General features: G+C 39.5%; 1 protein-coding gene across 1 annotated transcript in view; it reads right to left on the reverse strand.

The window, feature by feature from the left end:
• Window positions 1-499: 499 nt before the first annotated feature.
• Window positions 500-15,089, reverse strand: part of adam10a (ADAM metallopeptidase domain 10a) — a 146,456-nt gene continuing 131,866 nt past the window's right edge. The window contains exons 13-16 of the mRNA XM_073032922.1: window positions 14,375-14,477; window positions 9,913-10,133; window positions 6,012-6,138; window positions 500-2,402 (exon numbers count right to left, since the gene is read on the reverse strand). Of these exons, the coding sequence (XP_072889023.1) occupies window positions 2,299-2,402; window positions 6,012-6,138; window positions 9,913-10,133; window positions 14,375-14,477 (555 nt within the window). The 3' untranslated portion in view covers window positions 500-2,298. The remainder of the gene's footprint in view (window positions 2,403-6,011; window positions 6,139-9,912; window positions 10,134-14,374; window positions 14,478-15,089) is intronic.

The raw sequence follows: 15,089 nt of genomic DNA on the forward strand, positions 1-15,089 counted from the left end.
AAGATCTTTGATTAAAATGCCCAAATACATTAATGGGATAGATATTATAATATTTGAGACACCTCAAATATTTTATGATATTTTATTGATACCACCTGAAACATCAACTTAGCTTGATGCTGCTGTGTTCGTTGAGTTTGGCAATTAACTTGCAGACCCAAAGAAATGTGAGCCAACAGAATTCAAAGGTCAACTGAAGGGGCAGCCAATCAGGACTAAGGCAAACAGACTGAGGCACACTGAAGATGTCACCTCGACTGGTGATGAAACTTCTGTAAGCTAATTGCCAAGATCTGCAAACACCTCAACCCAAACTACCAATATTCACCACCACCCTAAACATCAACTTGGTCCTGGATGAACTAGGAACTATTCACTTCACAGTATTCAAGTACAAATGAAATCCCCAATAATACTTATTTTCAACATGAATGCTATAAGAATCCCTATACATCATGGCATGGTATTTCTTCAAGTTTCACGATCAATAAGACATTCATTTGGTTGCTCGAGTCTATTCTTTATTAATGCATTTCAAGTACTTCAAAAACTTACATGTCTTTGCACAATACTTTCAGCAACTTTTAGTAAAAATTTGCTCAGTGAACAAAGAGATACTGTATAAAACACAGTGGGCAATAAAATATGACAGTAGTATTGTTTATCTTTGAAGATTCTGAATTTCCATCAGGACTCATCTTTAAATGTTCAGTGCTCAACTCCTGAAGGCTTTAAACCAACATAAAAAGGACTCAGCAGTAAAGTCCTGCCTATGTCCTACCACAGGATAATACACAAAAAAACTATGAAATGTCTAATACTCTAGATTTTATTTAAATGTGCTTTTTGTAAAGCCCCATCATTGTTTGAAACAAACCCACTTTCAGCCCACATAATGTAAATGATGATTTCAAAGTAAAAAGAAACATTTCCAACCGTTAAGATCATTCAGGATTCCGCAGAATCGCACATTAATTGCTGGGATTCCAATACAAAATTCTTTTCTAAATCATGTACAAAAAGTTGTATTTGAAAAATGTTCTTGACTACTGTACAAGTTTTTACTATTTAAAAGAAAATAGATCATGCTATTTTAGAGTTTGGCCTGTCTGCCAGACATCCAATTATTTTTGAATATGTCCAAGTAAACACTTTATGTTGAATTTATAATTTGCATTTCAGTTTCAATTCATAGTAAATAGAAATATCTAAACTCCCTCGAAAGAGCTACTGCGCTTGTAAAAGAGGAGCACCTGCTGTTCAGTGGTTGCCCTTGTAATTATCAGAATTCACAGAAGTATGCATTTAAAAAAAATATAATCCCAAATTTTAAACACAAATTCCAAAATATAAAAATGATTTGTCACAATTCTTTCCACACTTTGTAAAGCAAAAGCTGAAAATGTTATTCAGACAAGTCTGCAGAAAATTTCAGCAGAATCCAAACACGCTAGCTGATTTAGTGCCTAAAATAAAATCAAATATTGTCAAACATTTGCACTAACTTAATCATAAATTATTAAACATATGAATTACAACTACAACATCCCCAATCCAGAGCAGTCATTCTATACTTGGACATCTCAGGAATTGTCCAAACCTGGTATCAGATGTCATAACGGAGGCAATACAGATTGAAAATTTAAAGACAAATTTCATGGTTTTACTGTGTCACAGCTGCTATCAATAGAGAGGTCTTTTAGATTATTCATGTCCTACATTATCCTGAGTATGGCAATTAAACAGTAATCATTTGTTATTTTAAACAGCAGAAATGTATGCATTACAGTTAAGCTTATAACAAGGTTCTCGCATACATCTTCAGGAAGATGTACGTGTATGAGTAAGTAGTACAAGCCAATGTTTGGAAAAACGATCTGTTAGTTTATCAAATAAGTTTCTAAACTGCTGAGTTATTATACATAAAAGCCTGAAATCGGCAGCAATAACAGCATTACCCATAATCGCAGGACGGTGCAATGAGAAAGATCACAAATGGCCAACTGCAGAATAATCTCATGTAACTTTGATGCCTCATCAACAAATTCTCTTTCCAAGCATGATTTAATAAATTCCAAAACGTAATCTGATCATTAAAACTGGATTAGAAGGGACACTGAGGATTTAATTTTCTCCATTTTAAATTGGAGGCTGCATCCATCATAAGTAATCCATTTCCCTCAAATACTAGAACCCAAAAGCTTTCTATCAGATTTGAGACAATGACAGGAACAGGTTTTCTTTGGAGTGAAATTTCCTGCTGTAGGCACTAGAAAGATCCAAGGCAAATGCTTCAGGTTAGCGTCTCATTTGGCCCATCTGATAGTTCTCTCTGGGTCTCTGGCGTGACTGTTGCATTGCCTGCTGCTGTTGTTGCTGTTGTCGTCTTCGCTTTAATGTGCCTGCAGGAAAAGAAAGCGTTTTAGACATTCTACAGCATTGGCAGCACCGCTCCAGTACAGTCAGGAGCTGTAACACAGTATGTAGAATATCTGGATCAAGAAGTGCCAGAAGGTACTTGGCCACTGAATCCGCAGAAGTGGAAACAATTATAAGTTTAATATTCCATACAATACATAGTAATCAGGAAACTAAAAACTTAAGACTTAAATCACAATTTAGACATTTACAGTATCAAATGGATTATGAAGATGGGATCATCACTCTCAAATCTTTATTATATTTGCTTACTTACTCACTCAGCAATGAAATATAAAGGTAGTTGATACTCAAATATCCATTCTAAACTCCTTTAACTTCAAAGCTTACGATATCATTAATTAAGAATTTAAGACTTCACCCATCTTGAATTCTATGGAATGGAAACAAAATGCTCAAAGAACAACCAAATTTAAGATGAGGTGTGACTCATATAAATTTAATATTAGTATACTGGTGTGGGATTAACAAAATGGAAGAACATGTATTTTCTGTTTTCAGATTGCTTGGCAATTTGAATCAGTGGTCTGACAGAACTTCTATCATATAAATAAAATAGAAAACACCTCCAGAATTTATACAAATAGCAACATTGATGTGGAAGAATAGCTCTGAGTTTTTCATTTAAAGATTGTGATGTTTTGATTCTGTACAGTGGAGAATAGGGAATTTGGTGATTCAAGAACAATACTGAAAAATTAAATCTGGTGTGATACAATTTAGTTAGCACTTGGCTTTGTTGGCAAGCACCGCTGTAGAATACGGTGATCAAAAATGAAGCAGAACACCACAGGAAAGGGGTTCTTGGTCTCGGTGTGGATGAAAATGGTGAGGCTGTCTATATGATTATCTAAGAATCAGAAACTGAAGCTCACACTCTTTTATACTCCTAGTTACAGTGCCTATAAAAAGTATTCACATCAACCCCCCCGGAAATTTTCATGTTTTATTCTCTTACAACATTGAATCACAGTAGATTTAATTTGACTTTTTTTACACCAATCAACAGAAAAAGACACTTTTGTGTCAAATTTAGATCTCTACAAAGCGATCTAAATTAATTACAAATATAAAACACAAAATAATTGATTGCTTAAGTATTCACTCCTTCAAGTCAGCATTTAGTAGATACACTTTTGACAGTAATTACAGCCTTGAACCTGTGTGGATAGGTCTCACTGTAATTTCTCCCCATTCTTCTTTACAAAACTGCTCAAGCTTTGTCAGATGGGGATCGTGAATGAACAGTCCTTTTTAAGTCCAGCCACAAATTCTCAATGGATTGAGGTCTGGGCTCTGAATTGGCCACTCCAGGACATTAATTTTATTGTTTTGGTGTAGCTTTGGCTTTATACTTGGTTTAGTGTCTTGCTGGAAAACAAATCTCCCATCACAGTTCTCTTGCAGACTACATCAGGTTTCCCTCCAGGATTTCCCTGTATTTTGCTGCATTCATTTTACCCTCTACCTTCACAAGCCTTCCAGGGCCTGCTGCAGTGAAGCATCCCCACAGCATGATGCAGCCACCACCGTGCTTCACAGTAGGGATGGTGTGTTTTTGATGATGTGCAGTGTTTGGTCTATGCCAAACATAGCGTTTAGTCTGATGGGCAAAAAGCTCAATTTTATTTTCTTCAGACCATAGAACCTTTTTCCAGATGGCTTCAGAGTTTCCCACATTCCTTCTGGCAAACTCTAGCTGAGATTTCCTGTGGTTTCCCCCCACCCCACCCCCAACAGTGGCTTTCTCTTTGCCACTCTCCCATAAAGCTGTGACTGGTGAAGCACCCGGACAACAGCAGCTGTATGCGCAGTGTCTCCCATCTCAGACACTGAAACTCTTAACTCATAGGTCTCTTGGTGACCTCCCTCACGAGTGCCCTTCTTGTACGGTCACTCTGTTTTTGAGGACAGCCTGCTCTAGGCAGATTTACAGCTGTGCCATATTCTTTCCATTTCTTGATGATTGACTTAACTGTTCTCCAAGGGATATTCAGTGACTTGGAAATGTTCTTGCATCTATCTCCTGACTTGTGCTTTTCAATAACCTTTTTGTGGAGTCACTTGGAGTGTTCTTTTGCCTTCATGGTGTAGTTTTTGCCAGGATACTGACTCACCAGCAGTTGGACCTTCCAGATACAGGTGTACTTTTACTACAATCAATTGAAACACCTTGACTGCACACAGGTCTCCAAAAACAGATCTCCATTTAATTAATCATGTGACTTCTAAAACCAATTGTGCACCAGTGATGATTTGGTGTGTCATATTAAAGAGGGTGAATATTCATACAATCAATTATTTTGTGTTTTACATTTGCAATTGATTTAGATCACTTTATAGAGATCTGTTTTCACTTTGACACAAAAGAGTATTTTCTGTTGATCAGTGTCAAAAAAGCCAAATTAAATCCACTGTGATTCAATGTTGTAAAACAATAAAACATGAAAACTTCAAAAGGGGGGTGAATAGTATTTATAGGCACAGTACCATTAGGAATGTTTGGTAGATATTATGCAAGTATCTTACAATAATTTTGACACAGCAAGGAAGTACAGCAAAGGATCTATTTAGATGATTAATACATAATATCATAGCAAACTGCTGCATTTCCATTTAAGGAAGTCAGTCAAGAGTTTTGGCAGATGTTTGAGGCCATTATCCTCCGAGTGATTTCAGCTGGAAAACGAGCTGGAATGCGTGCGTGCATGCGTACATTTGTCTGCAGACTGCTGATGGCTTGCTCTTGCCGACAATCATCCCCAATCCAGCACAGACACCGCGCCACAGGACCTCAGCGTTTCCTCTCCTGTGCGGTTGCAACACGCGAGCCTGCAGTAAACACTAAACAGTCCACACTGCTCCCCGCCGTCGGTCTCACCAATAAACCAATTAAGTAGACTTGCAGAATCTTACAATCACAAGAAAAATGTCCAAAGCGATCACTTGTGGTTAGACTGCACACCCACTGCCTTTGCACACGGACTCTAATTCCTTTCTATAGCAAGCAGCAACATGGTTCACTCCAAATCCAGCTCCTTCAGCTCCCCTACTATCAAGCAACTCACTGATGGGGTAGACCTGCAGTACCTGGACTTCTTAATATCCAGCAGTGTCTTCCAACCATTTTTAAAAAAGGCAGTTTAAAGACAAAGGCACCATGGGTTGGCTCCAGAGAGACTGCTGCATCCATGCATGCTGCCAGCTTACTAGAGTTTGGCCACAAGTGACTGAAGGACAAGATTACAAGTTAGTAACCTCTAAGTAAATTTCCTTTGAACAAAAATCTGAAGTTTAAGTTCACTGAGAGTATGCAGCTGTCTACTGACTTGGTAGAAAGGATTTGTCAGTCTTTTGGGATGAGTTAAAGCATAGATGTAGAAAAATGTAGGGTCTCTCTAACTGATAGTGCAGACGATCCCTTTTTTTTTTATGGCTGACACTTCTGTTAAATGGAAATATCAACAGGAGGCTGATTTCACTTACCTCTACATCAAACAAAGGCAAAACTTGGAAAAGTAATTCACCTAAATAAATTTGCTCTCATACAGTGTAAAATATGTGGTACCTACCTGGAAGTGGTTTGGGAGGAGGCAGTTTGGGATTACTGCTTGGAGTATGCACACTACAAATTTTAATAAATCCAGCCATCAGCATGATGAGAGCAATTCCCATGAGTAGAACTGCCCACCAATGAGCCTAGAATAAAAAAAACAGAATTTCTCCATTACTTGAATTCTAAAAGCATATCCAAATCCTTCCATTAACAAGAAGACAGGGGCTAATATTTTACTGATGGAAATAATAGAAAGGACAAACTTGAAGGCCAATGACAGTAAAACTGTATAATACATGACTAAGCACTCAGACTAAAATTGGAGATATAAAATGCTCCACAACTGGTCTACTACCCCAACCAAGCCACCGCAGTTTCATTTACAAGGAAAAGCTTTTCCAAGTACAGTGGCTACAACTTTCCACCCAGTTTGCATCAGGAATAGGAGTTGTGAAGACTTCTACCCAGACCACTGCCAATCCTGTTCAACCCTCTGGTCATGATGTTCCACCTGAGGGAAGAAATATTATGTGACACGAGACAATGGGCTACACAGAAATTAAGCTCCCTCTCAGCTCAAATAGGCTATATGTAGCCATGCTGAGATAATGCCTAGTTTCATTATTTTTTAATTTTTATTTTAACCTCAGGATTGAGATCCAAACCGGCAATGATTTTAAAGGAAATTCTACACTTGTAGGTTAATCGTGGCAAAGGGCAATTTAATTTCAAAAGGTGCTTTTTTTTTTGCCCCACCCCCAAATGAAAGCAAAATAATTGACATTTTATTATACCTAGACACCTACATTTGCAATTAATATAATCTTTAAAAAGTTTTAAACAGTCAGAAATCCAGGTTTACAGAAAGTATTTGAGTTTAGTGTATTAGCAGGTTTTTTAAAAAAGTTGCTCATACAGTGGATTCTGATAAATTTGGCCATTGATTAATCACTTGTCTGGAAAACTCAAACTAATTGGGAAAATAGCTGGGATACACTTTGTTTATTGGGATACTATGCTGCTTAACTGGGGCAGGGGATTGTTGCTGATCAGTTTCTAACAAGCGTCAGTCGCGTGCACTTGTGTGGCCATTAGACACACTACACTGTGCTTAGAACAAAATTTTTAAATAGTGTCAGTTGTGTGTGTTTGTGTTCAAAAAGCAGTTACTTTTTTGACTGATAATTAGCGAGAATTAAGCAGTAAGATAATTCAGAACTGTTTTGCTCTCTGTGGTTTCAAGCATTCAGGCTTGGAGATGCTAGAAATGGCCAGGAGTGAAAAGAAAACAATTTCACTACTTCAACAAGTTAGAAATTTTGAAGAATTTGGAAGTATTCAAGATGATCGTCAATGTTACAATAGAAATGAAGAATTGGAGGATGCAATCGTCAAAGCATAGTATGAAGGCAGTTCACTGTCTACACTACAGTCTGAATGATTTTGTTCATTTACAATCAAAAGAACACAGCAATATACACAGGATGAACTCCTCTGGTGATAATTATAACTAATACACAGTTTTATAATGCTGTCGTAGTGGTGTTCTATTTAAATAATTTGTTGCTCCATTTGTCTTTTTTTTACATCTTTTTAACAATTTCCATGAAACTTCAGCTAATTGAGGCAGCCCTTTATATGGGTCAAAAGGTCCCGATGCATCCCAATTAACTGGAAACTGAAACAGTGAGCAAAATAATAGTAATTTTATAAATAGGCAATAGTTACAGATATGCAGAGGAATTGATTCTCCTGCTTTGGAAAAGTCAGATTTCAGCAAACAAAAGAAGGTTAAGTAAGATTATAACAGGACCTGGATGGACCAAGGAATGGCAAATGAAATTTAACTTAAACGTATAAACTCTGATTTCAGAGTTCCCAGCCCAGGAAAAGGACTCTATCCATCCTTTGACCCTAAATAGCTTTAGAAATCTCTGCAGGGCTCAGCAAGGTCTTTGGCAAATGGAATTTAACTTGGACAAGTGAATGGTGTTACATTTTGGTTGTTAAACCAGGGCAGAACCTGATAGGGCCCTGAAGAGTGTTGTAGGAAAGAGAGACCTATGAATAAAGGGAATATAGTTTCCCAGACAGACAGGGTGGCCCAGGTGATGTTCAGCACTCTTGCCTCTATCAGTCAAGCCACTGACTACAGGAGTCAAGATGTCATATTACAAATGCAGAAGTAATTGGTGAAATTATACTTGGAGTATTGAGGGCAGTTCTGGTCAGTCACAATGTCATTCAGCTGGAAAAGGTGCAGAAAAGATTTGCAAGGATGTTTCGAGGATTACATGGCTTGAGTTATAAAGGAGGCTCAACAGGCTGGGACTTTTCCTTGGAACCTTATAGAGATACCAAAAAAAGATGATGGGAGTAGACAAAGTGACATCCACTTTTCCCCAAGATAGGGAAGTCTAAAATCAGAAAACAAAGATTGATGGTGAGAGGGGATGAAGTTAAAAAGACTTAATGGGCAACATTTCACCCCTCTCCCCCCCAATCCCCTCCTACACACACACACACACACACACACACAGTTGAGGGTACATGGAATCAGCTGTAAGATGAAGCTGTGGAGGTGGGTACAATTAAAATGTTTAGAAGGCACTAGGAAGATAGAAAAGGCCTAAAGAGATATGGGCCAAATAGAGGCAAATAGAACTAGCTCAGATAGACATCTTGATTGGCACAGATAAGTTGGGCTGAACGATCTGTTTCTACACTCTATTGCTTTATCACTCTGAAAGTTTACAAAAACTTGCAGATGATTGAATACATGTCAAATAATGAGTGTTACACAAGAAGAAAATGCAATGATACTGGCACTATCATAAATATTCTGATTTGGCATCTATCAGCTGTAATTATTTTATGAATACAACATCATTTTGACCCACTAACTCCACCATGACTTTATTATTCCCCATCAGTCACCTTACGTATAGCCTAGCGTCACTTTATGGGCAATCAATGTATATAAGCCATCTTATATACTTATATTTATTGTGTTTTATTATAATATTTTTTATTATTGTTGTGTTCTTTTGTGTTTTTTTCCTGCTACATCAGATCCTCCATAACAATAATTTCATCCTTCTTACAGTTGTGTACAGGAAATGACATTAAACAATCTTGAATCTTGAAGTTACTTTTTCCCCACTTTCACCCCAATACATTGAAGAAACCAAGGGATCAGCTATACAATACTCTCATGCTTTTATCAGTGCAGGCCAAACGGGTAAGCATCAGCAAGTGGCAAATTATATAACTATATATGATTCGTTTTTTCCCTTCCTTCAGCTTCTTTACAAGTACAGACTACAAAAGTTATTCTTCAATGCTTCTCCTTAAAATCATTCCTCCAACCTTACAGATGGAATTAAATATCTTAATCCCAGTATTTTTGCATTTCCACAGAGTTATCTTCATAGATCCAGCCAAGGAGATCCAAAGCACCAAAAGAGTGCATCGCTTATTGTGTTCTGATATTTAGGCAGTGAAGACACACTCAGAGCCGACCACAGCGTTATATACATTAACATCGCAAACTGGAACATGTAGAAAAGATTAATTTATGTGCAAATAGGACCTCTTTCAAACCAACTTCAAAACAAAAAGCTGTTCCCTTAATTTCCTTGTTTCAAAAAAAGACACACAACTACAGAGAGCGGTGAATCTGTGGAATTCTCTGCCACAGCAAACAGTTGAGGCCGGTTCATTGGCTATATTTAAGAGGAAGTTAGATATGGCCCTTGTGGCTAAAGGGATCAGGGGGTATGGAGAGAAAGCAGGTACAGGGTTCTGAGTTAGATGATCAGCCATGATCATACTGAATGGCGGTGCAGGCTCGAAGGGCCAAATGGCCTACTCCTACACCTATTTTCTATGTTTCTATGTTTCTACACTGTACTCACCACAATCCATTCTGCAATATTTTCATAAAGCTCTGGATTAAAGATTGCTTTCTTTAGCCTGGCCAATGGACCATCTGCATCCACTAGTCTACATCTATTGAAGACATCACAGTAGCCTTTGAAATCATTGCAGGGTGAGCCAGGCTGTAGTGAGATGGTAGCACCGCTGAAGAATTTCTGCCATTTAGCTGATCCAGTGCTTGCACATGTTAATGGTTTATCTGTAAAAGGAACATCAAGATTAAGTTTTACAAGAGATCAGAAACCATGCTCAAGCATACATTCTACTTTTCACAAACAAGAGAAAATCTGCAGGTGCTAGAAATCCAAGCAACAGAAACAAAATGCTGGAGGAACTCAGCAGGCCAGGCAGCATCTATGGAAAAGAGTACAGTTGACATTTTGGGCCAAGAACCCCCACCTCCCCCCACCCCACAGAGTCCTGGTGAAGGGTCTCGGCCTGAAACGTTGACTATCCTCTTTTCCATAGATGCGACTTGGCCTGGCCTGCTGAGTTCCTCCAGCATTTTGTGTGTGTTGCCTATATTCCACTTTTACCATGTTGACCAACTATAGCCCCTTATAGATACAGAAGCAAAGCCGTTTCAGCTCACTGAAGTATCACATCAAACACTGCTATCAATATTGTTATTTCTTATTAGTTTTATTTAGAAATACAGCGCAGAACAGGCCCTTTCAGCCCACCAATTTAATCCCTAGTCAGATCACAGAACAATTTACAATTTAGCCTACTGACTGCCATCATCTTGGTAGCAGTACATATTCCACTTTGGGCCTGTATCAAACAAGCTCTACAAACTGAGTGATACAATCAACAGGCATGAATCAGGACATCCTGATGCCTTCTCCATCATTTTGGGGGATTTTAACCAAGCCAGCTTGAAAAAGTTTCTAAATAATTATCACCAGCATAGCATTTGTGGAAGCAGAGGAGCCAACACACTGGACCACTGTTACACCACCATTAAGAATGCATACTGTGCATTCCCATACCCACACTCTGATCATCTAGCTGTACTTCTACTCCCCGAGAATAGGCCACGACTGAAGACCGTAGCTGTAGCAGAGAGGACCAAGGTATGGACAAGGGAGGCAAAGGCATGTTTACAGGACTGCTTTGAGTCAGCTGACTGGACAGAATTCAGGGATTCATCTTCAGGTCTGATTGAATATGTCAGTTGTCACTGACTTCATTAAAACCTGTGTGTTTGAGTGTGCGCCTACAAGAACATACCATACACACCCAAATCAAAAGCCATGGATGAAGCAGGAGATTTGTAGTTAGCGAGGGCCATTCAGCATGGTGATCCAGGACTATATAAAAAGGCCAGGAATGACTTACGGAGGACTATCTCAGGATCAAAAGGACAATTCTGGTCAAGGTTAGAGGTATGCACAACAACTCTGGCAGAGTTTGTAGGACATTACTTTCTCAAAAGCTAAACATAACATCATGAACAGCAGCGATGCTTCACTCCCAGATGAGCTCAGAGCCTTTTATGCACGGTTTGAAAGGGAGAATCAAACTACAGCTTTGAGGGTCTGTGCAGCATCCAATCTCTCATTGCTACACTCGGAAGTTCCCACCTGCTTCAAAAGGGCAACAATCTTACCAGTGCCCAAGAAGAGCAGAGTGAGCTGCCTCAATGACTTATCACCAAGAAGCACACACATCTACTGTGATGAAGTGCTTTGAAAGACTGGTTATGGCTAGAACCAACTCTTGCCTAAGCAAGGTGTTACGAGCCTGCGGTCTTGTACAGTGAGTGTTACTTTAAGAGCACCTGAGTGAGGCGGGACTATGATGTTAGTCACAGGCTGTATCAGCCTGCTGTGGACGAGAGGGAGAGAGGGAGACTGGAAGCTGTTGGAACTTCAATTTTGTTGCTGTCATCGTACGACTGGGAGTTTCATACTCTCCCTTGCCCAAAAGGTTGGGTTGCTTATCAGCACGCAGTGCACAACGGATGTGTGACTATCATTTCATATGATCTATATCTGTGGATTTGTTGGAGAATCCTGTGGTACCACTTTTGTTGGCCCTTTTCCTGGAATCAGAGTGTTGTGGTAACCACTCGAAGACGATATTCCTGTGACTGTCACCTGGTGATATGTCAAGTGGATTTTGGAACGACTCAGCGGACCAGATCTTCTACGATTGTTATTTCGTTTACCCAGCTGGGAACCTGTGACTCTTCATAATCGCCTTCTCTCTACATTATATCCTGGATTATAAATCTCTCCCCTCACTCGCTTATTTTGTGGATTACTAATTTGCCATCCTGAGACTTTAATAACTATTCCTAAGCTTAACAGTTACACACACATGCAGACATAACACTGTTAACTTTTTGTTTATCTCGTTTAAGGTGCTATATTCTGAGTAGATACTAATAAAGATAGTGGTTTTAACATTAAAACTTAAGTGTGAAATCTCTTGCTGCTGGTTCATTTCTAAAACGTTATAGTTCGTAACAAGGGACTTGGACCCACTGCAATTTGCCTATTGCCGTAATAGGTCTGCAGCAGATGCGACCTCGTTGGCTCTTCACACGGCCTTGATCACCTGGACAATACTAATACTTATGTGAGGCTACTGTTTATTGACTGCAGCTCGTGAAAATATAGGTTCTGGAATACTGCCCCGTCCCTGCACATTCTAATACGATGAAAACCAGATGGTAGCCTTGGACATGGTGTCTATCGCAAACCCACTCACATGGACTTGTACTTCAGCAACAACTGTCTCCATCACACCTCCCAATGTAGAGAAGTTATTTCTACTTTGATTAAATGTGCAAAAACTATTTTGGACCCTGGGAGTCTCCATGAGGAAATAAGACAATTATGCACAACATTGCTACAGAATGGCTACATGGCGAAGGAAATCAATCGGGCCCTTCAAAGGGCTGAAGGAAAACCCAGGAAACCCAACAACGAGGAGGAACCTGTCACTACCGCCCATCTTCCCGATATTTCCATGATTGTTGGAAGGATCGTCAGGATCCTGAAGAAATACCAAATCAATACCATCAATACACCTGTAAGGAAGCTCAAATCACAGATGCAGGTCTAAGATGACCTGGGACTCAGTACAGCTGGTGTTTACAGGATTCCCTGTGAATGTGGAGCACTGTATATCAGCCAGCCAAATGCACGGTGGAAACCTGCATCAAGGAGCACAGGAGGTGCGTCCGTTTGGGTTACCCAGAGAAATTGGCAGTAGCATAACATTGCATTTGTAATGGCCATAGGATTGACTTTGATGGCACAAAACTACTGTGCCATACCAATGGCTTTTGGGACCGCCTGGTGAAGAAAGCCACTGAAATAAAACTAGAGAAAAAGGATTTTAATAAAGACAAAGGTCTTGCTCCAAGTAAGAGCTAGAATTCAGTTGTAAGCCAGGTGTGACCATGGAAACCAGACTGGATGAGGGCTAACCAATCAGAAAGGATGGATGACTGACTAGGCATCATCCCTGATGAAGATGGCAGAGCTTGTCGTTGAAGAGTCAGTTAAAATCGATACCTGCACCTGGCTGGACAACTGAGAAGAGTTTATTCATCATATATACCAGGAAAGCACTAAATCCTTTATCATTCAGAACTAAAGTTGATGAAAGTGAGTCCACAGCCACAAAGCTGGTCAGCACTGCAGCCAGTCAAGGAACCTGTTAGTCGCAGGCCACAGTCTCAATTCAGCACAGGGACGAGTAAACCTCACGAAGCAGTGAGCTCAACACCGGCTTGTCCCTCGCCTCTGATCTTGATCCCCTGATCTTTTCAATCTGGCCCAGCACTTAAATCAGCCAAACATCAGATCCTTCCATGCTCTCAGACCCAGGCCCCGCTGCCATGACTCAGTTCTGCTGCTTTGAATTGGCTCCAAGTCCACTTCAGCAATAGCCAAACATTGGCTTATCAGATGATAGGATGAGTTAACTTGTCCACTGCCTGCTGTACTTGCTGCTCAGCACATGCACCCTTGTGCTGAGCTTCACATTTCATGAAGTACACCTGACACCACTCCCAACATGTCCTTTTGCACTCCACAAAAATTGGTTCGCTAATTTGGCAGATATGGTGAAGTAAAGGGCACCCCAGGCTAGGTTACATAGAACATGCTACAATACACATATACAACCAATGGCCAACAGCACCTTGATGAATGCCCAATACATTCCAACTTAAATACATTTTGCCCAGACTCTTTGGCCCACTTACGGTTCTAACTATTAAGTATCCAGCTATACACTAATCTTAACTGAATCCATTTAATCCCCCCATCACATTTGCAACAACTTCCTCCACATTCCACCGCATACCCACACTCATTTACAGTGGCTGATTAACCCAAGAGTGGGGAATGGAAGGAAACCAAAAGGGTTACAGGTAGAATGAGAGATCTTTTGCTCCATTTGGTATCACACAGCACTTACGTTTCTCCATACAGCAAACATGGCACAATACCGACTCGTTATCTTTGCTTGCACAGGTACACTCCATCAGCTGGTACTTCTCACAGATTGATCCAGAGCATTGCTTGTGGAAAAAATATCAAACCTTCAGTTGATTTAAATCTACGACTATAATAGCAATTCCAAAAAAGAGCACCACAATGGATCCAGCCACAGAAGAATAATTCTTTGATTCCATATGTACCAAGTTTTAGAAGAATCAATTTTAGAAATGAATATAAATCAATCACATTTTATTTAGATTAGATTCACTTAATTTAAGAAGTATGCATTTTGATTGTGAATTATTAAGTTTATTCCCTATAAGATGTGGAGCAGGTATGGAAAAAGTTCAGTTCCAAACAGCAGCATCCAGATTTGGGCATCAAGTGCTTGAGAACAATCCAATATGGAAGTATCTTAGAATCAACTAGCTGAGAGTATGTATTAAAATTCTAAGAATCATTCTGATTATTTACATAAAGCTTAAGATTACGAAGATTATAAAATTATAAACAAGGTGAATGTACTGAGTCTTTTTTTCCTGACATTGGGAAGTAAAGAACCAGACGGCTCAGGTTTAAGATGAAGAAGATAAAATGTAATAGGAACTTGAAAGGAGATCTTTTTGTTTTACAGAGGATGGCTGGTGGACAGAATGAGCTGCCAGAGGAAGTGGTGGAAGCAGGTACAATAA

The sequence above is a fragment of the Hemitrygon akajei genome, chromosome 30 (genome assembly GCF_048418815.1).
Source record: "Hemitrygon akajei chromosome 30, sHemAka1.3, whole genome shotgun sequence".
NCBI lineage: Eukaryota > Metazoa > Chordata > Chondrichthyes > Myliobatiformes > Dasyatidae > Hemitrygon > Hemitrygon akajei.